The sequence below is a fragment of the Onychomys torridus genome, chromosome 22 (assembly GCF_903995425.1).
Source record: "Onychomys torridus chromosome 22, mOncTor1.1, whole genome shotgun sequence".
Lineage (NCBI taxonomy): Eukaryota > Metazoa > Chordata > Mammalia > Rodentia > Cricetidae > Onychomys > Onychomys torridus.
The window spans coordinates 4061134-4085823 of record NC_050464.1 but is presented as its reverse complement, the minus strand read 5'-3'; the positions used below and the strand labels follow the sequence as shown (position 1 = coordinate 4085823).

General features: G+C 39.8%; 1 protein-coding gene across 5 annotated transcripts in view; it reads left to right on the top strand.

Annotated features, from left to right (window-relative positions):
- Positions 1 to 24690, top strand: part of Pan3 (poly(A) specific ribonuclease subunit PAN3) — a 126128-nt gene that overhangs the window by 45724 nt on the left and 55714 nt on the right. For 4 of the 5 annotated variants that reach the window (XM_036171832.1, XM_036171834.1, XM_036171831.1 and 1 more), the window contains exon 5: positions 2649 to 2810. The exons of the other annotated variant lie outside the window; for it this stretch is intronic. In XM_036171832.1, the coding sequence (XP_036027725.1) occupies positions 2649 to 2810 (162 nt within the window). The remainder of the gene's footprint in view (positions 1 to 2648; positions 2811 to 24690) is intronic. 5 annotated transcript variants of the gene reach the window in all.

The following is a 24690-nucleotide window of genomic DNA, read 5'->3' as shown; positions in this document are numbered from 1 at the left end:
GCTATAGACCATTTAAAGTAATATACATATATATATATATATATATATATATATATATATATATATATATTGTATTTCATTATATGACTAGAATTGAAGTATCTTTGTCTAAGTGTTTTAACCAGTTGTGATTTTAATTTAAATTTTTTTTTTTGCTTATGTGTATGAGTGTTCTGCCTGCATGCATATCTGGACCGTGTGTGTGTGTGGCGCCTGTGGAGCCCAGAAGGGATCAGATACTCTGGAACTAGCTACATATAGTTGTGGGTTCTGAGAACTGAACCCAGATTTTTTTGGAAAAGCAGCCAGTGCTCTTAATTACTGAGCCATCTTTTCCCACCCCATTATGATTGTAATTGGCCTTTGATATTTTAACATTTGTGATAGAGGTAGAAGATTTTATAGCCAGGAATTTTCTAAAACACAAAATTTTTACATTGTAAATGCTGTTATTCTTACTATATATCAAAACCTTACAGTTACTCACTTGAACACAAAAATGTATGAGTTTAATCTTAACTTTTTCCAAGGAGTTATGTTGCTAATAACTTGCTTTAAAATTGTTCCACTTGCCAGGCGGTGGTGGCACCTGCCTTTTATCCCAGCACTGGGGAAGCAAAGGCAGGCGGAACTCTGTGAGTTCAAGGCCAGCCTGGTCTCCAAAGCAAGTTCCAGGAAAGGCGCAAAGCTACACAGAGAAACTCTGTCTTGAACCCCCCCCCCCCACAAAAAAAAGTTCCACTTAAAATGTGATTGTGGCATGAGCCATAAAGCATGTATTCTTGTCCAGAGACCTTCTCTCTGATTTAGACTTGCAGGGAGACTGTGTGTGTGAGCCCTGTGCTGCATAGAGCTGGCATTGCTTTAGCTTCCCAAACCTCTTACACTGTTCAGATTATTGGGTAGGTAGGTAATGGAGTTTCTTCTCAATTCAAGTTTAATTATCTTTTATTCTCCTTAAAGACAATATCAGTATAGGCCCTTTAAGGAGAAGAGAACTATGTTGTATAGTTTAATTTTTCTATAGGTATTATTAGGGCTTTGAAATTTAGAAATGGTGTATTTTCTTAAATTGTTGATTCCACTACCATTCTTTAAAATTTTAAGTGTATTTTATGCATATGAGTGTTTCATCTGCATGTATGTGCATGATGTGCATGTCTGGTGACCATAGAGGTCAGTAGAGGATGTCAGATGCCCTGGGGCTGGAGTTACAGGTGGTTGTAAGGTGCCATATGGGTGCTGGAGATTGAACCAGGGTCCTTTTCAAGAGCAACAAGTTCTCTTAACCACTGAGCCAACTCTCCAGCCTCCCAAACCTTTTTCTTTTTTTCTTTCTTTTTGTTCTTGTTTTTGTTTTTTCGAGACAGGGTTTCTCTGTGTAGTTTTGGTGCATGTCCTGGATCTCGCTCAGTAGACCAGGCTGGCCTGGAACTCAAAGAGATCCGCCTGGCTCTGCCTTCTAAGTGCTGGGATTAAAGGTGTGCACCAACACGCCCAGCTTCAAACCTTTTAAGGTCGAGTTTGGGTTGGTCCAAGATTTAGGATATTCCTACTTCAGCTTCTCAAATGCTGGGATTACAGGCTTTTTCACCACCAGGCACAACAAAATGTGCTGTTCTTTTAATACTAGATTTAAAAGAAAAATCTTGATATTGGACTCTAATAATTTTTAGTACTCTTATTACATCTCAGGGTATAGCAATAAGTAAGTGTGGATCTTACTTCAGCCTTTTTAATTAAGTTTATTCATTTATTTTACATCCCAGCTGCAGTCAAGCATTTATAAGTTTATTTCCTGAAGAAGACACACATGGATGTAATATATATGTGTGTATATATGCATATATTACCTTTAAGGTACTATGATTAAGGAACGATGGTGAGCATCACCATTACACTGTTCTTACACAGGCCTGCCTGCTGCTATGAGGATGGCTTACTAACTTTATTAGTATTTTAACAAATGAATTTGCTAATTTGTTGCATAATTTACTACCTATTTGTCTGTTCAGGTTACTGCAGTTTAAAAGACCAGTGAAGTTACGTTGTTATTGTGCTGTTTACTTTTAAAAACTTTAGGCTATATTTATTTCTGTTCTTTGAGTACCTGACTTTGCCTGTGTCAGAGTAACTGCCATACTCCAGCCTATCATGCTCAGAATTGAAATAATTTATAAAAAGCCATCCCTTAGCACTCAGTTGCTTCCTTCAGTTGGAGTAGTTCTCAGTAGGAAATAAGGTAGTGAGACGAACTGCTGAAGAAGATCAGAATTGAGGAGTTTTTAGATCCATTTTGTGCCCCCGAAAACATTTGCTTCCATATTGCATTGAGAATAGGTAAGTTTATTGGGAAGTTGTATAAAGCATTCATCTTGCTAAGTTAATTTCTAGCTCTAAAGTTATAAGACCAGACTGTAATTCTCTACAACATTGGTTATTTATGTAACATTGTTGAGCCCATGAGTACTATGGATCTTAGAGAAGTCTGGTGGGGTGGGGGATTGTGGGTGGTTATGAACAAGATTCTTAGAGATTTTACTTGTTTCCTACCCCACCTTCCTAACATCTCCTGTGTTTTCATTATGTTAGTTTAGATTAGTGTGGGATGTTAGGAGTGGCTCGGTTTCTTTCCTTCTTTCTCCTAGCCAAGGAAGTGTCGCCTGGGGATGCTGGAGGAGAGGCTAGTTCCGATGGGATCAAAGGCACGAAAAGCAAAGAACCCTATTGGCTGCCTTGCTGACAGGTGTAAATCAGGAGTACCCATCAATATGGTTTGGTGGAACAGAGTCACAGAAAACAATTTACAGGTAAAAATAATTTTTATTAGAAATTTTTTCAAAGTGATTCTTGATTTCTTTCTGTATCTGTGGGTTGATGGATATGAAAAGATTGTATGGCCTAGCTGATACACTTTTAAATCATTAAAATTTTTCTAAAACCAAAGCAAGGTTAGTAGTCTGTTAACTAGCTATTACAGATGGTGTTTGTTTCTTTTAGACAGGGTCTTTCTAGTGGCCCTGTCTGTCCTGGAACTCTCAGTGTAGACCAGGCTGGTCTCTGCTTCTAGAGTGCTGGGACTAAAGGTGTGCACCACCACATCTGCCTCACAGATGATTTTTGTTTGACTTTTTTACTTTTCCTGCTTGAGAAGGTTTACGATGCCCTCCCCCCTTCATTTTTGCGTTGGTGTGTGTGCTGCATGTGTGTTCATGGCTGTGCATATGTGTGCCTTGAGGCACATGTGTAGGTCAGAAGACAACCCATGGAGCTCACCATATGGGCCCGCAGGAATCAAATCAGTTCATTAGACTCAGCTGGAAGTACCTTTATCTACTGAACCATCCTGTCAGCCTTATTCCCCGCCCTCCCCAACAGGGTTTCTCTGTGTAGCCCTGGCTATCATAGAACTAGCTCTGTAAAACCAGGCTGGCCTCGAACTCACAGATATCCTCCCGTTTCTGCCTCTTGAGTGCTAGGATTAAAAGTGTGTGCCACTATTACCCAGCTATATTTCTCTATTTTTATATTAACTTTTTCCTTTTCAATATTGTTAATATTTGAAGGTATTATTTTCTTTTTCTTGGAACTAAGTATTCAAATCCAGGTCCTCACACATGCAGTATCTATGCTTAATTGTTGAGCTACATAATATGCTCAGCCCTAGTTAAATTGTTTTAAGTAAGTTGTATTACTAAGGATGCTAGTCTGAAAAGTTATATTGTAGATATTTGCTGTAGATGTTTATATTCACGTTGAATTTGAAACATAGGAATCTTTGTATGTTTTCTTTCTGTACTTCCTTGTTTTTCGTTTTTGAGATGGTCTTAACTTGGTAGCCCAAGCTGGCCTTGAATTTACTCTAAGTCATGATTCTTCTGCCTCCACCTTCCTTTTGTACATTTGTTTTTATTGGAAATAAAAATTACATGTAAAGATTTTCAAGAAACCAACTTCAGTAGTATGTTATTATATAGTTCTTATAATTTATATAACAATATATTGAATAATGAAGAGGAAATTTTTTAAAGTCAAGAACCAGCTTCTGTGTAAGATTTAAACAAACTGACAAAAATAATTTACATTCCGTTTTAATGTATTATATTTTCATTCTTAAAAGTTGGGAGTTATATGATATGGATAGTGCTATTAATTGTAACTTCAGTTTAGTTATAGATTTGTTTTTCCTTCCAAATTTTGGATGGATTAGTATTTAAAATATATTTTTAGCTCCAAATCTCACATGCTGTACGTAAAAAGATATTACAAAGTCAATAACTTGATTTAATTATTGTCTTCAAAACTTGGTGCTACAATTCTTTTTGTTTGTTTGTTTATTTTTTTTTTTGGTTTTTCAAGACAGAATTTCTCTGTGTTGTTTTTTGGTGCCTGTCCTGGATCTTGCTCTGTAGACCCGGCTGGCCTTGAACTCACAGAGATCCTTGTGGCTCCGCCCTGTGAGTACTAGGATTAAAGTCTCTTTCTGAGACTTTAAACATCTCTTTTCATTGATTTCTTGATCTTGATTTAACACCTTGGGTTTTTTTTTCTCCACTTCTAAAGCCAAATGAAAACAAATTTAAAAATTAACATCTCTGTTTTGAGGCTTTGTTTTTAGTTTAATTAATTTTAATTTATTCTTTGATAGTTTCATGCATGCATATAGTGAATTTTAAGTCATTTTTACTCCTGTCACTTTGTCTCATTTCCTCTCTCCCATTATAGCCCTTCTTCCCAATAAGTCTCCTCCCTGTTTCTGTGTCTTTTTCTGTTGTAAGTCATTGAATTTAATTGGGATTGCTTGCATAAACACGGTGGGAGGTCATTTACTGATGTATCCCTACTTCTCAGTGGCTATATCACTGAAGAAAATGACACACACACACCCCCAGCAACCATTAATTGTCAGTTGTTCCTTAGGAGTGAGTGGGGACTTGTGAGCCCTTTGCTTATCCTTGATGAAATGTTAACCGCTCTGTTCTCGTGTGAGTTCATGAGTGCAGCGGCCATGTTTTGTCCAGAGAGTTTTTAATTTTGTTATTTTTTTGCAGTACATCGCTTTATCTTCTGGGTCTAAATTCACTGTATCTATATGTATGTGTGTATATGTATGTATGCATGTATATGTATATGAATGTTTTGTTGCATAGTACATGTATATCTGGTACCTTTGGAGCTGCATCCCTTGGAGATGGAGATGCTCTTAAGCCCTCATATGGGTGCCGGGAATCAAACCTGTCTTAAGAGCAACAAATGGCCGGGTGGTGGTGGTGCACACCTTTAATCCCAGCACTCAGGAGCCAGAACCAAGCGGATCTCTGTGAGTTTGAGGCCAGCTTGGGCTACAGAGCGAGAGCCAGGACAGAAACCAAAACAACACAGAGAAACCCTGTCTCGAAAAAACAAAAAGAAAAAAAGTAACAAGTGTTTTTTAACTCATGAGCCGTTTTTCTAATCCCTTCATTTTAAAAAATGTTAAAAGTATGTTTTGCCTGCGTGTGTGTGTGTGTGTGTGTGTGTGTGTGTGTGTGTGTGTGTTCGTATTCTGTGTGTTTACAGTGCCCATAGAGGCCAGAAGGGGGCATTGGAGATCCTGAAACTGGGTTACAGGTGGTTGAGAGCCATTATGTGGGTACTGGGAATGGGAGAGCAGCCAGTACTCTTAACCCCTGAGCCATCTCTCCCGTCTAAGTGAAGGATATTATAAATACAAATTTATGGTGTTCTTGGTAATAACTTACACTTTTTATTTGAGATGGGTCGTGAGTAGTCAGTTGTTTTCTGTTGTGATCATTTTAAATTTATGGTGATTTAATCTCATTGTTAATAAGAGATGTAGCCAAAATCAGAAGGGAAGACATAGGAAACTAGTCCTATTTAGAAAGAAACTGGCCTTTCCAGATTCTACACGACAATATCCCAATCAGTAGATTTTGACCCATGCTTTTTCAGTAGAGTGTTTTGTGCCACTCTTCTAAATTAAGTGTATTGTATTCTTCTGCTGGTCTGGACCTTCTCCACTTAGAAGATTTCCATCAGAGAGCTTTGTCGCTGGCTCCATTTTCTAGTTAGTCTCTTTATCCTGTGCATGCTGCTGCTTTCATCATTTCCAGCCCTACCCTTAGAAGCTTTGCTTAGATTTTTCTCATCTTTATTTAAAGCCTCTGGTCCTGAGTCTTTCAAGACTACTTTCTACTGTGTCTCATTACTTTACATCCATGGGATCATCAGCTTCCTCATCACCTCTGTTAAGTGCCATCTGCTTCATCATCATCATCGACCAGTTGAGGGTGACATCCAAACACCTCTAACTGAGGACCATGAAACTTTTACCAGCTTTGACATCAACTTTGCCTTTTCTCCCTATATTCATGTTTATCAGGTTCACGTCTATATGAGAAAAGGCTCTAAGCAGTGGTTCTCACCGGGGGGGGGGGGGGGGGGTGTCACCTAAGACCATCGGAAAAACAGATCTTTATGTGATGACTCATAACAGTACCAAAGTTAAGGTTATGACGTAGCAATGAAAATAATTTTATGGTTGGGGGTCACCACAACTTGAGGAAATGTATTAAAGGGTTGCAGCACCAGGAAGGTTGAGAACCCTGGCTCTAGAGTAACTGGTGCATTTCAAGCTAGGACAGAATACTGTCTTTCCAACAAATAATGCAGGAGATACAGGATACACAATATGCTATCATACTTCAAACCAGCCAATAGCCTCAAGGCTACAAGTTCCATTTTTGTGATTTTTTTTTCCCCTTCCTTTTCTGCCTCACTGTGTTTCTTATTAACTGTACTTAAGTGTTCTCGAGTTCTTAATACATCAATGTAAAGCTTTCTTCTACATTTTTGTGGGAGGCGAGCTTCTACCTTTTAAAAGGGTTCCTATAAGGAGGAGAGAGGGATAAACGATTAGATAGAAAGATAGCAAAGAGGAGAAAGACAGAAACAGGTTAGCTTTGGGGGGACCTGGGTCAAAACCCAATGGCCCCTTCTGCCTCTTCAAAAGGGCTTTTTATAACAATGCCAAGGGATGAGGCAAAAGACCCTCCCCCTTGCCAGAGTAAAACACACAGTACAGCCAAGTGTAGACCCTTCCAAACACCTGGTAACCATGCCCATGGTGAAAATCATCCTCTTATGCAGCTCTGCTGGGTAAAGCAAGGTCAGATTCTTGGACCCTGAGTAAGTTCTTAATAGGAAGCCTCTGTGGGTTTCCACACATTTCCCTCTCTAAGTTCTTATGTGAGAACTTCAATTTGCCACCTTGAATAGCTGCCATTGCTTGAAGGCCACCTGGGTCCTAGGCTTGGATGAGCACCTTTCCTTGTTTTTGAGCAGTAACGACAGGTTTGGACAACTCATGGAAGTCCTGTGATTCTCATCATTTTCAGTTTCTCAGCTTTTCTTTTTGCTATCTGACCTGGATTGTGTTGATCAAACTTAAGTTACCTTGTTAATACTTTTTGGAGGAAGGGGAAAAGGTCTCTCTATTATGTAGCACTGCCTTGGAACTGGCTATGTAGACCAGACTGGCCTCTGCCTCCCAAGTGCTGGGATTAAAAGTGTGTTCCACCATGCCTGGCTCCCTCTTAATTCTTTAAACCAAAAGTCTTGGCTTCTGTAATCTTCTTTTTCTGCTCACCCTTTTGCTGTCCCCACCCTGAACCTGTTTCAGGTTGAGCATTGAAGAAATGGGTGCATAGCACAGGTAGGGGATTAAAGGTGTACATGACTGTACCTCCAAAACTAAATATGTTTGCCTTCTAGTAGCAAGCACATTGTACCACTTCTTAGGGATGAGAACTACCTCAGTTCACCTGCCCGTTAACTGAAGGGTGAAAAATCGGACAGTATACCTTGCTGTTGTATTAAGTATAGCAGTCCTGTTTTCCCCATTGGAATATGGAAAGCTGTTTCAGAAAAGCCCAGCTTTAATTTAATCATGATCTTCTAAACCCTGAGATGTTCTTACCACACTGTCTGCATTTATCCCTGTTTTTGTTTTTTGTTTTTGTTTTTTCAAGACAGGGTTTCTCTGTGTAGCTTTGACCTTTCCTGGATCTTGCTCTGTAGACCAGGCTGGCCTCGAACTCACAAAGATCCACCTGCTTCTGCCTCCCGAGTGCTGGGATTAAAGGTGTGGGCCACCACCGCCTAGCTATTCCTATTTTTTTTGACAGTCTGCATTGCATGCAGCACCCCTCCCGTTTTTCTTTTTCATGACTTCTGACCTAGTTTATACCGTTCATATAAGTGTCTGAACATTTTGTTGGGTGTTTTTAAGATCTGGACTGCCTTCCCTTCCTGGGCCGTCTCTCCCATCTGTTGACATACAATATATTTTACTTGATGGGCTCTTGGTTTTCTTGGGAGGAGGTGGTTCATAGAACACACACTCTAAAGCTTATTACTGGCTCTTTATCTCTGTTACCCTGTATCATTGTTGATGGAGCCGCCTTCTCTCTGAGCACCTTCCAAGCATCTGGAAGAAAAAGTCTGCTTTTGAAATCCCACCCCCTTAAATCTGCTTGTCTTTTGATGCTGGATTGTGAACTATTTGAAACTGTATTTTCACTATTTTTTTTTTAATTTCTAGAATATTTTGGTCATTTGTATATATCACATTGATTGTGTTTTTTTTGTTGAGTAGTATGTAATTTTGGTGTAATTCTAAAACCATATGTATACATAGGTGTGTGTGTGTGTGTGTGTGTGTGTGTGTGTGTGTGTGTGTGTCATATATACATACCTACTTGCCCATGTGTGAGTATACATGCCAGTGTGTGTGCTCATGGAGGTCAGAAGTTGATGCCAATCTCTTTCTCCATCCCTGTCTGCTTTATTTTAATTTTTTAAAAGACTTATTTTGTGTGTTGGGGTGTTTGCTTGCGTGTATGGATGTGTGCTATCTGTGTGCTTGGTGTCGTGGAAGCCAGAAGAGGGTATCAGATCCCCTGAGATTGGACTTTCAGATGTATTAAACTGCCATGTGGATGCTGGGAACTGAACCTAGGTTCTCTGCAAGAGGAACCAGTGTACTTAACCACTGTGCCATTTTTCCAGCCCTCCTGCGCTTTATTTTATGTTTTGAGACAGTGTCTTCATGAATGTAACTCACCAGTTGGCTAGACAAACTGGTCAGGGAGTCCCTGGGAGCCCCTGGGATCCTGCTGTCTCTACCTCTGAGCCCTGTCATCGTAAGTGTGTGCTACCATAAATGAGTGCTGAGGATCTGAACTCAGGTCCTCATACTGGTATGGCAAGTACTTCATCTGTGTTCCTAGCTCCTGACTTTTTATTTAATAAAATAAATCATGGGCTTTGTGAGGAGGCTTATTATTCTTAGTATCAACCTGTTTCAGATGTACAAGGGTGATTTCTTCTGGAGTTTTAGAAATCTTCCTTTTTAAAACAAAACCTCAAAGATTATTAATGTTCTGATGTACCTGATATTCAGTCTTATGAGACTGTTAGTCTTAACTACTTTTCAACTCCTGTGTTTAATGACAAAACATCTCTGTGTTACAGTATTTTTCTAGTGATCTCAGCCTAACACCAATCCTAAAAGTTGATGGGGCTGTCTTGTCAGCAGCACCTAGTAGCACTCTAGTTCACCTTCATGCAGATTGACTTTGATGTCTGAGTCTACATTCTTCTACCTGACTAAGGATTTGTTGAAATACTTTATCATCTGCCCTAGAATTGTGAGCATGTAGTAAATAGTCTATATTTGTTCGTTCTTTCATTTCTCACCTCTCTTAAAATTGGTCCATAGTATCACAGTGTTTAGACTAGGGCAGTCACCCTGCTTTGTTACCTTAGAGTTTTGCCGTCTTAATGCTCACTTGAATATTTTCAAATGTTGGTTTTAAAGTTCCTTTTACAAACCTTTTAAAAAACCTTTGTTTGGAAAGGTTGCCTTAACGTGTTTCATCTTGTAAGAATTTGGTGTCTGCTTGAATGACAGAATCGAGGAGATGCAAGGTTCTACACAATTCTTGTGGTATGCAAGGTTCTACACAATTCTTGTGGTATTAGAGATTAAAATTTGCCTACAAGCTCTGATATATTATAATCATGTTCATTTTACCTCACAAGTTCTAAAGTAGAGTTATGACCTGTCAGTTACAAGCGTTCCTGTGGTTGTAACTCTCTGGTAAGATGAGGAAAGAGCACGGAAGTGTTGGGTGTGTGGGAGTGAGGACCCACCTGTCAGTGTCTCCAGGACGTCACTTTGCCCTCCTGAGATGGAGTAAGAAGAAGGCTCCTAGTAAAGTCTCATGGGTCGCAAAGCCTTGTGTGAATTCTAGCTTTCCCTAACTGCTGGTGCTTTTTGAAGAACTCAGAGAAATTCTGGAAACCCAGTAGATATACTTATGTCTTCACTACTCCCTAAGTTCAGTGCTGCTTCAGGTCGCTTTGAGTCTGGGGCCCAGGGATGGAGAATTTGGGATTTGGTGAATAGATTGGAATTAATAAGCATAAGGTATTGCTTCTGTTAGAATGTGGGTTCCTTGGGTCTGGAGGATTGGAGAAGTGCAGTCTAAGTACGGCGTCCCTACGGTGGGTGCAGTGCTGTGTGCTTCCCTTCCCTCAGCCCGCCATCCTCCCGTTGTCTCCCTAGCCTGACCTCTGCTCAGCCTGCTCCACACGTTAGGATGGCCTGTGTGTCTGTGACGCTGGTTTCCAGACCCTGTGCTGTTATGTGTGCCCTAGAATCTGTTTTTATTCCTGTTGGCAAATCTTTCATTTGACTTTCCAATAAAGATTTGACCTCTTCCTGTATAAAGATTTTTTTCCTTCTGCCTTATAAATAAGCCATGTTTATTGAGTCTTCTATAACTTAGTACCCAAAGAATACTACATAAAGGGGTTTGTATGTGTAGGCACTTGTACAGCAGATTTGGGGGACTAGTTCCTACTTGATTGAACTACTTTCCTGTCTTTCATTCATCCCATAGCCCAAGTTTTCATCTTTACCGCTCACTTGAAAATAATTTTGATCAGGCTGCCTACTGGTAAAAATCAATGGCCTTTGTAGTAGTGACTTTTCTGTTACTGTGATAAAATACCATGACCAAAAGCAGCATAGCAAAGAAATGATTTATTTTGGCTTATGGTTCTAGAGGGGTAGAGTTCATTAATGGTGAGGAGGGCATGGTAGCTGGCAGGCACATCACATTTCATCCACACACATGGGAGACAGAGAGAGGACAGGAAGTGTGGTGAGGCTATAACACTCCAGCCTGTCCTCTGTGACAGATCTCCGTCATCAAAAGCTCCACTTTCTAAAGGTTCTGTATGTAACTCCCATCCCTAAAGAGCACGACCAGCTGCAACTAAGCGTCCAAGTACATGAGCCTGTAGCACAGTGGTTTTTAACTGAAGGGTTGCTCAAGATCATCAGAAAACAGATACTTCTTACAGTTCATTACAGTGGAAAAATTACAGTTATGAAGGAGCAGTGAAAATAATTTTAGGGTTGGGTGGGTCACCACAGTGTGAGAGACTGTATTAAAGGGTTACAGCAACAGGAAGGTTGAGAACCACTGCTGTATTGGAACATTTCTTATTCAGACCACTGTATGATTCTTCATATTCCCTGTAGGCATGGTCATACCATGATTCAGGTGGGTTTAGTATAATTTTAGATGTTTCATAGCTTTTAACACTTTCAACACTGTTCAAAAGCCCACAGTCTCTTCTGCTGTGGTGATCTCACTGTTTATAAAACCAGAAAACAAATAATATACTTCCAACATACAGTGACATAGAATGTGCACTCCCATTTTAAAAGGAAGGAGTCGGGACACAGCAAGGAAAAACTGGACCAACCTAAGACTGAACCCCCAGTAGGGCAAACACTAAATCCTGAAGCTCCATGTCTGGATTCTGGGGCTTCGGTTACACAGGGCTTACTTAGGTGGCTTTATTCCTCTGGCTTTGCTGTCTTGAACATGCATTTCTCTTTGGGGCTGGTTCTACTCTGTATGCAGCTCTGAGGAAGAAAGGAGACAGTGGCGGAATTGGGAGGGTTTGGAGGCCAGGGCCAAGGGCAAGGACAGGGGTCTTCAGATACAGAGTTAATGGAGAGCAGACAAAAGGAAGGAGAACGGTCACCAGTGCCCATGGCAGGAGAGGCTGAGGCTGCCATAGTCACTGCTGACTACAGGGCCGTAGAGTGATAAGGAAGAACAGTGAGTCGACCAAAGAAGAAGAAAATGGCGTGCTATAATGGCAGCCTCGCTTGTATAGCACTTGACTTGGCTGCACCATTAGGTTTTCCTTCCTGCCCCACTTCTTGCTTTTGCTTCCTCAGAACCTTTTGCTGATCTCTCACACCTTCATTGCTTGAGCTGCTCTTTCCTCTGGTCACTGTATAGGGGGCTAGGCATGATGACCTCTGCTTGGAATCCCACACTTGGCATTGAGCAGAGGGGCTAGGAGTCTAAGACCAATCTTGACTATGTCACAAATTTGAGGCCAGCCTAGGCTATTTGAGACCCTGTCTCACAAACAAACAAACAAACAAAATGGAGGAGGGTGGGGATGCTAGTCTAAACTTAGTATATTCTGCTTGTATCATTTTTCTACTTTGCTTTGTCAAGAGGTAAATTTCCTGGTTGGTCAAAGGGCATGCTACTTCTCATTTGGATACATATTCTCATACTGTTTTTTAAGTGGGGCACACCTATGGAGGGATGCTAGAAATGATTACCGTATCACCAGTTTCTACCTGGGGAATTTGGGTGCTTAAGTCTTATCCTGTTTACAGAGAATTCCTATGCACTGAGCTGATGATACTTTTCATCTTGCTGTATCATAACATAACGTTTATATTTACTGATACTCATTTGCATGATCCAGCATACATAGGATAGTTTACCTTAAGAAGGTTCAAAAAGAGCACTAGCAGGAACCTTTGGGAATACTGGAGCCTTCACCCACTGTCCATCAGCTTCATCTGATGTGGATAGTCCTGTCTCTGTTGGGTTGCTTGAGTCAGAGGGCTGTGTTCGCTTCCGAAACTGGAGCAAGCTGTATCGCACAGTACCAATGGTATTTAGATACCGCATTTAACTTAAGTGGTAAGATATGGCTTGAATAATCCAGAAGTTTAGTATATTCTGGTAATCTTAAATTAACCATATTTGGATATGCATTAAACAAGGAGAAAGAACAAACCATTAACAACAAATCTTGTAGAGATGTAGACTTTGAAGGCTTTGGTTAGCCTTTGATTTTGCTTTTCCATTACTGTGTTCCTTTTTTTGTGTTTTACTTCCAAACACCAAAGAATATGAAATAGTGCTGAACAGATCCTTATGTTCATGGCCTCATCTTTTTATGCCTTTTAAGACTATTTTAGCAAGGCAAAGTGCCCAAGTCTCCACCTTGCCCCCCAACATGTAACCACAAGTAATATTTTTCAGGGCTTACTCAGAACAGAAGATGATCCTGTTTTCATCAGGCAACGTAGGGAAACTAATGGGAAGGCATTTGCCACATTACAGGGGCCAAATTGGCCTTAGAATGAATGCTTTCCCAGATCCACTAAGCATTCTTACAGCAAGACTTGGAAGGATTTATCTAACTTCATTTTAAGCAGTTTAAGCACAATAGGAAACATATTAAAAGTATGTCTAAGAATATAGCAAACCCTCATAGGCTCATATACTTGAATACTTGGCCCCGGTTTGTGGAACTGTTTGGGAAGGATTAGGAGATGTGGCCTTGTTCTAGGAGGTGTATCAGTGGGGCAGGCTTTGATGTTTCAAAAGCTCATGCCATTCTGAGGTACCTCTCTCTGCCTGTGGTTGTGTCTTATGTGAGCTTTCTGATACTGTTCCAGACTAATGCCTCATTGACTGCTGACATACTCCCCCTGCCATGATGGCCTTGAATTCCAAATCTCTGAAACCATAAGCTCTAAATAAAATTTCTAATATTAATATCTATATATGCATACAAATATGTGTATGTATTAGTACACACACATATATATCACTAAAGATTAAAAAATAAGAGACCAATTATCATTCTGTTCACAAAATAAGCGAAGAAGGTAAGACTCATACTGAGAAGATATAATTAAAATTCCCAGAAATGATGTAGAAGTAGTTAAAACAAAACACCAAAACAGTTATTAAATCCCATCCCATATATTCGAAAAGCTAGAGGGAAGATAAAACATAGAAGATGAGTTAAGCTTTATAAATAAATGAAGGTTTTAGAATTTAAAGCTAGTGTCTGAAATAAAAGACTGGATAGGAATGCTGGGAGAATAGAGTTTGTAGAAGAGTGATCACACACACACACTCACACTCACACTCACTCACTCACGCGCGCGCGTGCATCACCAGCTGTTCTAGTATACTTCTGACTTGTTCTTGAAGAGAGACAGAGTTGTTTTGAGAAAAACTTGTTTTTTTTTTTTAAAGAAAAAAATTGGGGTTGGGGATTTAGCTCATTGGTAGAGTGCTTGCCTAGCAAGTGCAAGGCCCTGGGTTCGAACCTCAGCTCAAAAAAAAATGTTTTCAGAATTAATGGACAAGCATTTTCTGAAGCTAATAAAAAAATTAAGGGCCGGGAGGTGGTGGCGCATGCCTGTAATCCCAGCACTCGGGAGGCAGAGGCAGGCGGATCTTTGTGAGTAAGAGGCCAGCCTGGGCTACTGAGTGAGTTCCAGGAAAGGCACAAAGCTACACAGAGAAACCCTGTCTCGGGGGAAAAAAGAAGTTTAAGGCCATAGATAAAATCAGCCTAGAACCACAACCAAATAAGGGACACAAAGCCTCCCCAGACAAACCATGCTGGGGAGAAGAACAGGTTTTGGTTTCAGGTAGCGTGTTCAGTACTAGAAAGAATACAGACTGTCAGATAGTGCAGCAGTGTTTTCGTTTGTTTTGAGAAAGAATCTCTCTGTTATATATAGTCCTTGCTGTATTGGAACTCACAGAGATATACCTGCCTCTGCCTCCTGAGAGCTGGGATTAAATGTGTGTGCAACCCACCTACCCCAGACAGTGTAGCAGTATCTTTAATATAGAAGAAGTAAAATATATCTTTACAGGAAGGAAAAAACATACCATACCAAAGTTCTGCATTTGGGAAAATATGGAAATGTATTCATGGAAATGAATACATATACAAAAATTGATGAAACTCAAGTTAGTTTTGTAGTTAAGTTACAAATAATCACACTCGGTCTAATTCTCTGGTTTTAGAGACATGCTTTGGTCATGTAAGATGTTGCCTGTGGTGAAAGGCAATCAGTCTCTCTTGTGACTCATTATTTCAAATTTAAAAATTCCCAAGAAGCAAAACAGCTAGTGGTGCTTGTTGTGGATGATTGATTGATAAATAAAACACCTATTGGCCAGTAGCCAGGCAGGAAGTATAGGCAGAACTAGTAGAGAGGAGAATTGAGAGAACAGGAGGGCAGAGAGGAGGAGATGCCAGCCTGCCATCCAGGGAGTATCATGTAAAGGCAGCAGGTAAAGCCACGGAATATGTGGTGACATATAGATTAACAAAAATGGGCTGAGTATAAGAATAAGAGCTGGACAATGGCCTGAGCTAATGGCCGAACAGTTTAAATAATATAAGCGTTGGTATGTTTATTTTATAAATGGGACTGCCGGGATTCCTTCAGACACCCAGCAGCTGGAAGAGCTAAGACCCAGCATAGATCCAGGTAGTAGGATTGTGAGAAGGTGGCCTACCTGGGCGTATAGCCAGACTTATTCCCCTCCCTGAAAGAAAAACAAAGTACATCACCACTAGATAGATATATTTTAATAAATACTAAAGTTAGTATTTCAGAATATAAGTAAATCCCCTTAGAATCCCTGCTATGTGGGATCTATATAGTTATACCAGATGCAAAAATAGTAAATTATAAGAAGATTGCTCATAATTTTTTTTGAAGGAGAATTGATTGTTAAAATCAAAGTAATGATAAAGTTTGTAGGGGTTAGAAATGTAAAAAATACAACAATAGTAGAAGTCTGGGGGGAGAAATGGAAAAGGAATGTGACTTTCCTTTCATTGTTTCTGAGCTATTAGTGGAGCTGGATGATAGTGTTAGGGGCTGAATTATGTCCCTCTATCCTCCATTCACATGTGTTGACACCTGACTCCTCATGTGACTGTGTGGAAATGAGGCCTTCACAGGGTGCACTCAGGCTAAATGAGATCAAGTACTTGTCCTTTTCAAAAACCAGGACAGATCAGTTTCAGGTCATTATACAAATCTCAATAAAGGTAAAAGAACTCAAATCACATAAAATATGATTTACCATAGTAGAATTGGATATCAGTGACACTATTTTTAGAATCCTGATACATTTGGAAAATCACTGGTAAGCTTTTAATTACTTAGGAGTCAAAAGAAGAAATAGAGAAGTGTTTTGAACTGAATAGCTACATATCAAAAGTTACAGGATGCCACTAAGTGTTGGTAACAATAGGGGCACTTACTGAAACAAATGTCTGTTAGGAAAGATAGGATTCCTAAGTATGATCAGTTGATGTAATTAGTTAAAACCAGTACCATCATTTTAGTAGATGGAGAGCATTTGAATCAACCAGCATTTATTTTTGACTTAAAACAAAACAAAACAAGAACAACAACCACAACAAAGGCTCTGCACACAAAAAATACAAGGGGACTGTCCCTAAGCTAGTGAAGCATGTTTATGAAAAACTACAACCATATAATAAAAAGTAAAATGAAAACAATGATTAGAAAGACTAGGTTATTGGCTTTCAGCAGTCTACTTCCTCATGTTAGTGTGTGTGCTAGTGTGCCGATGCAAGGAGGAGGAACACATGGCTTGCTGAGTTACTATTTGGTGCCCAAAGTATTCACAAAGTAATTCCTGGAAGCTGTGAGCTTTATCTTATTTGGAAAATGGATCTTTAAATATAAAATTTAAGCTAAGGATCTTGAGATGAGATTGTACTGGATTATGCAGGGGCCACAAATCTAGTTGTCTTTACAAGAGTGAGATAGATTACCTGAGAGAAGGCGGTAGGAGATGGGCAGAAATAGGAGTGTTAGCATTACAAGCCAAGGAAGCTGAAGAATGCTTGACTTGGCAGTCACTAGAACCTAGGAGACACCCGGCTGTCTTCTTTTCAGCTCCTTTGGACGTTATGCTAGTGGCCACCACCTTTATTTTGTATTCATGCTGGCAGAACTGTATGAGAATCAATTTCTGTTTTGGTGTTGGAGTATGGATTTTGTGATAATTTGTTAAAAGTAGGAAATGGATACACATAAGTTGAAATAAGAGTATCATTTACAGTAAATACAAAAGTTAAACCATTTTAGCATCATTTTGACAAAACGTATGAAGATCTATATATTTTAATTTTTTCTTTTTTATTTTATTGTATGTGTATGGGTGTTCCGCCTGAATGTTATGTCTGTGAACCACTTGTGTGCCTGGTGCATGTGGATGCCAGAAGAGGGCATCAGATCCTCTAGAACTGGAGTCAAAGATGGTTGAGCCACCATATTGACGCTGAATTTAAATCCTCTGCAAAAGTGGCCTTCTCTTAACTGCTAAGCATTTCTCCAGCCCCACACAGGTAGGCTTTGTGTATCTATACAGGGCAGATTGTATAAAAACATATCAGTCCACCACCAAATAGTATCAATAGAATCAGTAAGAAAAGGCTGGAATAATACTAGACTTTACTCAGTAATTTCTTTGTTTGATCAAATTCGGTTTGGAAAACATGTTTGTAGTTCTAACGGTTATATTTTTATGCTGTTTTGCTGCTTCAATTAATCCCCTAATTCATGAATAAAAAGTACTATATCTTAACACTTACCATATGTCTAAACCTTTTATAGTAGTTTATTCCCAAGATAGATGAAATTTTGAACAACAAAGACTTTTATATGCATGCTTAGCAGTACTCTGAATAGCCATACACAGGAAACAGTCTAAATGTCCAGTGGATAAAAAGGAGAAAGACGTGTTACTAAAAGAGAACCATGATGACTCATCGTGACGAATATATTCATTAAATTGACTGTATAGTTATTGTAAAGCCGGATATCTAGTTCAAGCGTTACTGAAGTTGAGTATGTACAGTTTATTATGTCAGTCACAGCTTTAAAAAAGCTGACATGAAAAGTCGCTGGATCACTCTGAGAGTAGAAAGATTAATGATAACAACATATGGAACCCTTAAACAACCAAGCTCATTATGAGGGTAAACCTTATAGTGTTGAGTTTATAGTGTTATCACAAAACTCGTAAACAGAGCCTGCCTGCATGATAACTCAGCAGGTAAAGATTTGATGCCAAGCCTGGCTGATTGAATGGTGTTCTATCCCTGGAACACATTAGACTTAGAGAACTGTCTCCCACAGTTCACCGTCTACCTCCACACATGGTGCTGTGACACATATCCACCCCTTTTCTCAACACAAAATAATTGTAAAAAATAAAATTAAAAAACACAAGAAGAAACTAACCAAAGCCTTGACTAGTATTTAGGAGTATTAGTAAAGGCTGACAAGAAAAGCCTATCAGGTAAAGGTCTTTGCTGCTGATCCTCACCATGTAAGTTTAGTCGGGGGTCTCACATGTAGAAAGAGAGAACTAGCTCCTCCAAGTTGTCCTCTGACCTCCACATATGTGCTGTGCACTCACAGAGACATAAATTCATAAATAAATTCATAAATAAAACAGGAGGAGAGATGACTCAGCAGGTGGCTGCTCTTGCACCCCCACATGGCAGCCCCCAACCATCTGTCACTCTAGTTCCAGGGAGCTGATGTCCTCTACTGGCCTCCACAGGTGCTGCATTCTTGCAGTGAACCTATAGGTATATAGGCAAACACTCCTAAGTAAAAGTAACATAGTTCAGAAAAAAGAATGTTAGTAATTTCTTATTCCCCATCACTGTGAGAAAGATATCTCCTAGAGATGTTTTGATTTCTGCCATTTTTGTAATAAAACATTCTGTTCTTTTTTTATTTAATATGAACCATTATCTTATTGGAAGTTCTAATGGTTATATTTTTATGCTGTTTTGCTACTTAAATTAATCCCCTAAATCATGGGCTCTTACTTTAGTCTTCCATTTTTAGTAGATACATATAGGTATTAGGAACTAAATTTTAACGTAAAAAAACATTATACAGAAGAATACTATAATATAAAAGGACGAGTTTATAGTAATTCCAAGTTTAAAACTTGGTAAGAAAATCCTTTGAGCAGAACAATATTGAGCAGTTGTAGATGAGTGATTAGCATTTGATTGGATTTGGTATCTGGGTTGGAATGTTACCTTTTTTAAGATGTAATGTTAATATGTCAACACATTGAAGAGAAGGCTTGAGACTCATTTTTTATATTTGTGTCCAGAGAATAAAGATGGCATCACACCCCAGTGTTAGAAGATGGTGTTGTGTTGAAGAACTTGCTGCACTAGGTGGCCTTTTGTACAGAAAGTAAAGAGTGAATTTAAGTATATGGGAACTTAATGCTAAAATATAAAAAATGAATATTTTACTTGATTGGAATAAATTCTGACTTTTAGAAGTGCCTTTGAAACTACTTAAGGTACACATATGAATTAGGATTCAAAATTATGAGTAGATATTAGTGCTACATATATTTTCTATAAATAAAAGCTATGGTACACGTCTTTAATCTTAGCACTTGGGAGGTAGAAGTAGGCGGGGATCTCTGTGAGTCTGAGGCCAGCCTGGTCTATAGAGTGCATTCCAGGGTAGCCAAGGCTATACAAAGAGAAAACAAACAAAACCAGAAACTTAAAATTAAAGAAATATATCCACAGCCGGGCGGTGGTGGCACACGCCTTTAATCCCAGCACTCGGGGGAGGCAGAGGCAGGCAGATCTTTGTGAGTTTGAGGCCAGCTGGACTACAGAGCGAGATCCCGGAAAGGCACAAGCTACACAGAGAAACCCTGTCTCTAACACCCCCCACCCCCCACCCCAAAATATATATACACACACACATATATTTATATATATCCAGAGAGTTTGAAGGGCTTAGTAACCCATTTTGCATTGTAACCTGTTTTGCATTGTACTTGATGGGTCAAGTACTTATTTGATCTTTGAATTTTTTCCTTGTCTAGAAAAGGCTCATTTACATAATAAAGCAAGAAAGCAAAATTTGGGCTTGTGGTATTTTTCTACTTTTTTTAAAAAAAGATTTATTTATTTATTATGTACACAGAAGAGGGTGCCAGAGCTCATTACAGATGGCTATGAGCCACCATGTGGGTGCCGGGAATTGAACTCAGGACCTCTGGAAGAGTAGTCGGTGTTCTTAACCTCTGAGCCATCTCTCCAGTCCTTTTTCTACTTCTTATCCATACTTTTTCCTAGAGAAACTTTGACTTGAGCTGGGTTTGTAGCTAAGTTGTAGAGAATGTGCCTGGTATCATCAGGGAACTGGGTCAGATATCCCCTAGCCGTGGGGCAGAGGAATAGTTTTCTTTTTTTACTTCCTTGTTTATTTAAGGAGTTATTTATTTTGTGTGTGAATGTTTTGCTTGCATATGCAGTATGTGGTGCTCATAGAGGCTAGAAGAGGGTATCAGATTCCCTATGATTAGAGTTCATGGATTGTTATGAGCTACCATATGGCTGCTGGGAATTGAACCCTGGTTTTTCTGGAAGAGCAGCCAGTGCTCTTAACCACTAACCCAGGTCTCCAGCCCAGTTTTATTTTCTGAACAGACATTTTATTTAATATGTAAAAGGTGTGTGCTTATTCTACTTTGTTAATAGCTGTTATACTTTAGTAATTTAATACCTACATTTTAAATGAAAAATACAAAATGTTAGAAATGCATCTTTTTAAAGAAAAGATATGTTGATTTTTTTTTTTTTTAAAATTTTGTGTGTCTGCATGAGATCATTTGCACTGTATATGTGAAAGTGCCCAAGAAGGTCAAAAGAGGACATCAGATCCCCAGGAGCAGGAGTTGTAGATGGTTATGAGTTGCCTTGTGAAGCATTTACCTAAATTGTTCTATTATCAATAAAAAACTCAGGAGTCAGATATTGGTGTAAAAACCTGTAGTACAAGAGAGTGGCGAAGGAAAGATCAGCTGATGCTTTTCACTATTCCTAGATCAAAAAAACCTTCAAACATTTCTAAGCCTCTTCCTACTCTTTCCTGTGCCTCTCTGCAATTCCTGGGTCCTTCAAAATCTCTATGACTAATTCCAGTCAGTTAGTTGACTTCGCCCCCTGATTTAAGGTTAACTTTATTAACAGTCTCAGAGTGTTACAGTGTGGTCAAATATTCCACAACAGCCTTGTAGGTGCTGAGAACTGAATCCAGCTCCTCTGCAAATAGCAGTAAACACTTTTGACCACTGAGCCATCTCTCCAGCCCTAAGTAGTAAATCTTTAAAAAGATTTGAAAACTCCATGATGAAGATACTCTCTCTCACCAACTCTCCGAGCCCCTCTCCAAGGCACCTACCTCCCAATGTCTTTTTTTAAAAATAATCCACTGAGTCCATTTTTTTTTTCCTCTCATGTACAAATGGGTGTCAGGCAGTTTCCTGTAGCACAGGGAACACAGTCCTAAAGCAAACGATTTTTTCCTCTTCTAGCACCCATCAGCTGTCCGTCGGTCCTTGGCTAGAGGTGGGAGCCCCTTCTCCCTCCAGGTTGGATTGTTGACATATTTGATAGATTGTGTATAGGCCACCACAGCTGCTGTGAGGTCCTGAGTAAATCTGAGTTGGTCCTATCATGTCCAGAAGACATTGTTTGACCACCAGCTTCTCCCCCTCTAGTTCTGGACCCTTAATGAGGAGGAGGAGGTGGTGTGTAACAGATGTCTTATTTATAACTGAGCACTTTACAGCCACTTACTCTGCATTTTGTCCAGTTCTGAGTTAACTACCACCCACTGCACAAAGAAGCTTCTCTGATGAGTGCTGAGAGCTTTACTAATCTGTGGCTAGGGATACTTACTCATAGAGGGCAGTTGATACTGTGGCAAAATAATAGGTTCACCTCTAGACACTATGAGTTCCATGGCCACAATTCTTGGTCACATTTACTATACCAAGCATGGATTTCCCACCTGTGGAGTGGGCCTTAGAGCCAATCAGAAAGCAACTATTCCATAACATTCATGCTACTGTTGTACTCATAGGCATATCTTGCCAGGCTAGTTGTTAATGTGATGTGTAGGATCCTCTGCTGGGTAAGAGTATTGATGACTTTTCTTCCCCAGCACTCTACATAGTACTATCAGGGAGGAATCTTCTAGATCACTCTTAGCTTGATTTCTCCATGGTCTGTGACCAAAGTGTGTGTGGTCTCCAGCAGTAGGGTCTTAACTGTCAAGTTCTGGTGTGCAGCCAAGGGCTTCTTTGGAACTCTTGAATACCTCTGAGCAACACTTTGAGGGGCAGTATTTTGTTTGTTTGGTTTTTCAAGACAGGGTTTCTCTGTGCAGCTTTGTGCCTGTCCTGGATCTTACTCTGTAGACCAGGCTGGCCTCGAACTCACAGAGATCCGCCTGCCTCTGCCTCCTGAGTGCTGGAATTAAAAGGATGCATCACCACTACCGGGCTCATTCCTGGATTCTTTTGAGCTTGTCATTTTTTCTGAGTTCAAGTGCTCACAGCTAAACAAACTCAAAAGCCACCTACTCAAGGGACAAGAAGAAAGACAAGGACTTTAGGGCCCTCTTTTCACCTTTAATTCCTGTTTAACAATGGATGGGTTTTTGGTGTCGGTTGTTGATTGCGGTTGCAGTTTAGTGTGTTAACATTAATATCTTCTGTTGTGATGAATTTGGGAGCCCTTTAATGTATGATTTGTTTGTTGTAAGCACAATGACCCTTCCTCTCCATGTTCTTTTCATAGGAATCCCTAAAAACAGGCTTTTCCTGTTTCTTGGGTGATGGCTTGGTTGGTGAAGTGCTTGCTGTTGCAAGCCTGACGGCCTGAGTTTGGAACCCCAGCTCCCACATACTGACTAGGGTAATGCTAGGCTCTTGTAACCCAGGGTGGGGAAGTGGACAGGAGGTTCCCGAGGCTGCTGGCCAGCCCATTTATCTTGAGTCGTTGAGGCCCAGGTTCAGTGACAAGACATTTCACAAATCAGGTGAGGCTGACAGTCAGACAGAAGATGCCACATGCATACAAACATATACAACTTCCTCTCCCAACATACTCAGAAAATGCAGGCTTTCAAAATAAAGTAAAAAAGGATTTCAGTTGGAGAAACCCAGCTTTGAAATCTGGTAGTCTATTCCGTTCAATATAATTAATTATAGCATAATATATGGGGTGAATTTTTTTTTAAGGAATATATTAAGTACATGATTTTTCCCTATCTGATTTTGTTGTCTTCCCAATAGACTTGTAATCTTGAAGATCCCATTTGTCCTCGGTGTTTCTGACTCTCACGTAAGATGTCAGGCAACTTTTGGTTTGGCCTTCCTTTTTTTAAGGAGGACTTAGGGTTGGCTGTTAGAGACGAGGCTGTCATGCTTGGTGTCTGTCAGCTGTCATCTGCCTCCTTGTGACTTGGAGGGCTCCAGCAGCAGCTCGCACTGCCTTGCAGAAGTTCAGGCCGTCTATTTCAAGAACATGCCACTACTTTTGTAAACTTTTGAGGGTTTTTGTTTGTTTTGTTTGTTTTTTCCAAGCAGGCATTCCTCTGTGCAACAGCCCTGGCTGTCCTGGAACTCACCCTGTAGGCCAAGCTGGCCTCGAACTTGCAGAGATCCACCTGCCTCTGCCTCTCAAGTATTGTGATCAAAAGTGTGTGCCATCACCACCTGGCTTGATTTAAAAAAAAGAAAAAGAAAAATTAGGTCAGGGATTTTTTTTTTTTTCAACCTGTGGGTTGCAACCCTTTTGGGAGGTTGAAGACCCTTTCACAGGTGTCACATAGTAGATACCCTGCATATCAGATACTTAGTCAATTTTATGGTTGGGGGTCACCATAAAGGGTCATAGCATAAGGGAGGTTGAGAACCACTGCTCTATATGAAAAGGGGATTTTCTTTTTCTCTTTCTGTTTTCTTTTTAGAAAATATATTTTGGGCTAGGCCTAGCTATCCTTTCAGAATTTTGTGTCTTAGATGCGGCATGGGAGGCGCTTCACTGTGTGCTTTCCCAATGTCACAGTAAGCCAAGTTTTGCTATTTGTTCTTACTCAGCACTGTGTGGTTGTCTTGTTAACTAATTACCCGTAATATTATTTTAAAGTTTGTAATTTGTTTAGCCTGCGGCTTATTTCTTTTCTAATCTAGTACTTGGTTGTTTAAAATGTCATTTATATCAAATAAGGAAGTTGTGTTAGGTTTTATAATAATTAGTTCATCTTTTTGTTTTCTACCGTCTGTGAGAATTCCAAGTGGACAGAAACAAGCTTTATGAATTTAATATACAGTAGAGTGTCATAATGCTTTAGTAATTCTTAAAGCCAAAAGTGACATCCGATTTGAATCTGTTGGAGTGCCCTGTGAAAAGATAACCCGTGTGATCTTAGGTGGGAGTTCTATAATGAGTCGTTGTGGTGGTGCACAGGGGCTTTCCATTTCCTCCTTCTTATCCCTTGCTTCTTACATTTGCCTTAAGTGTTCTTGACTTCTCTTATTTCAGTGCATAGCACCATATTGGGGGCATGTTTATCTTTACAAT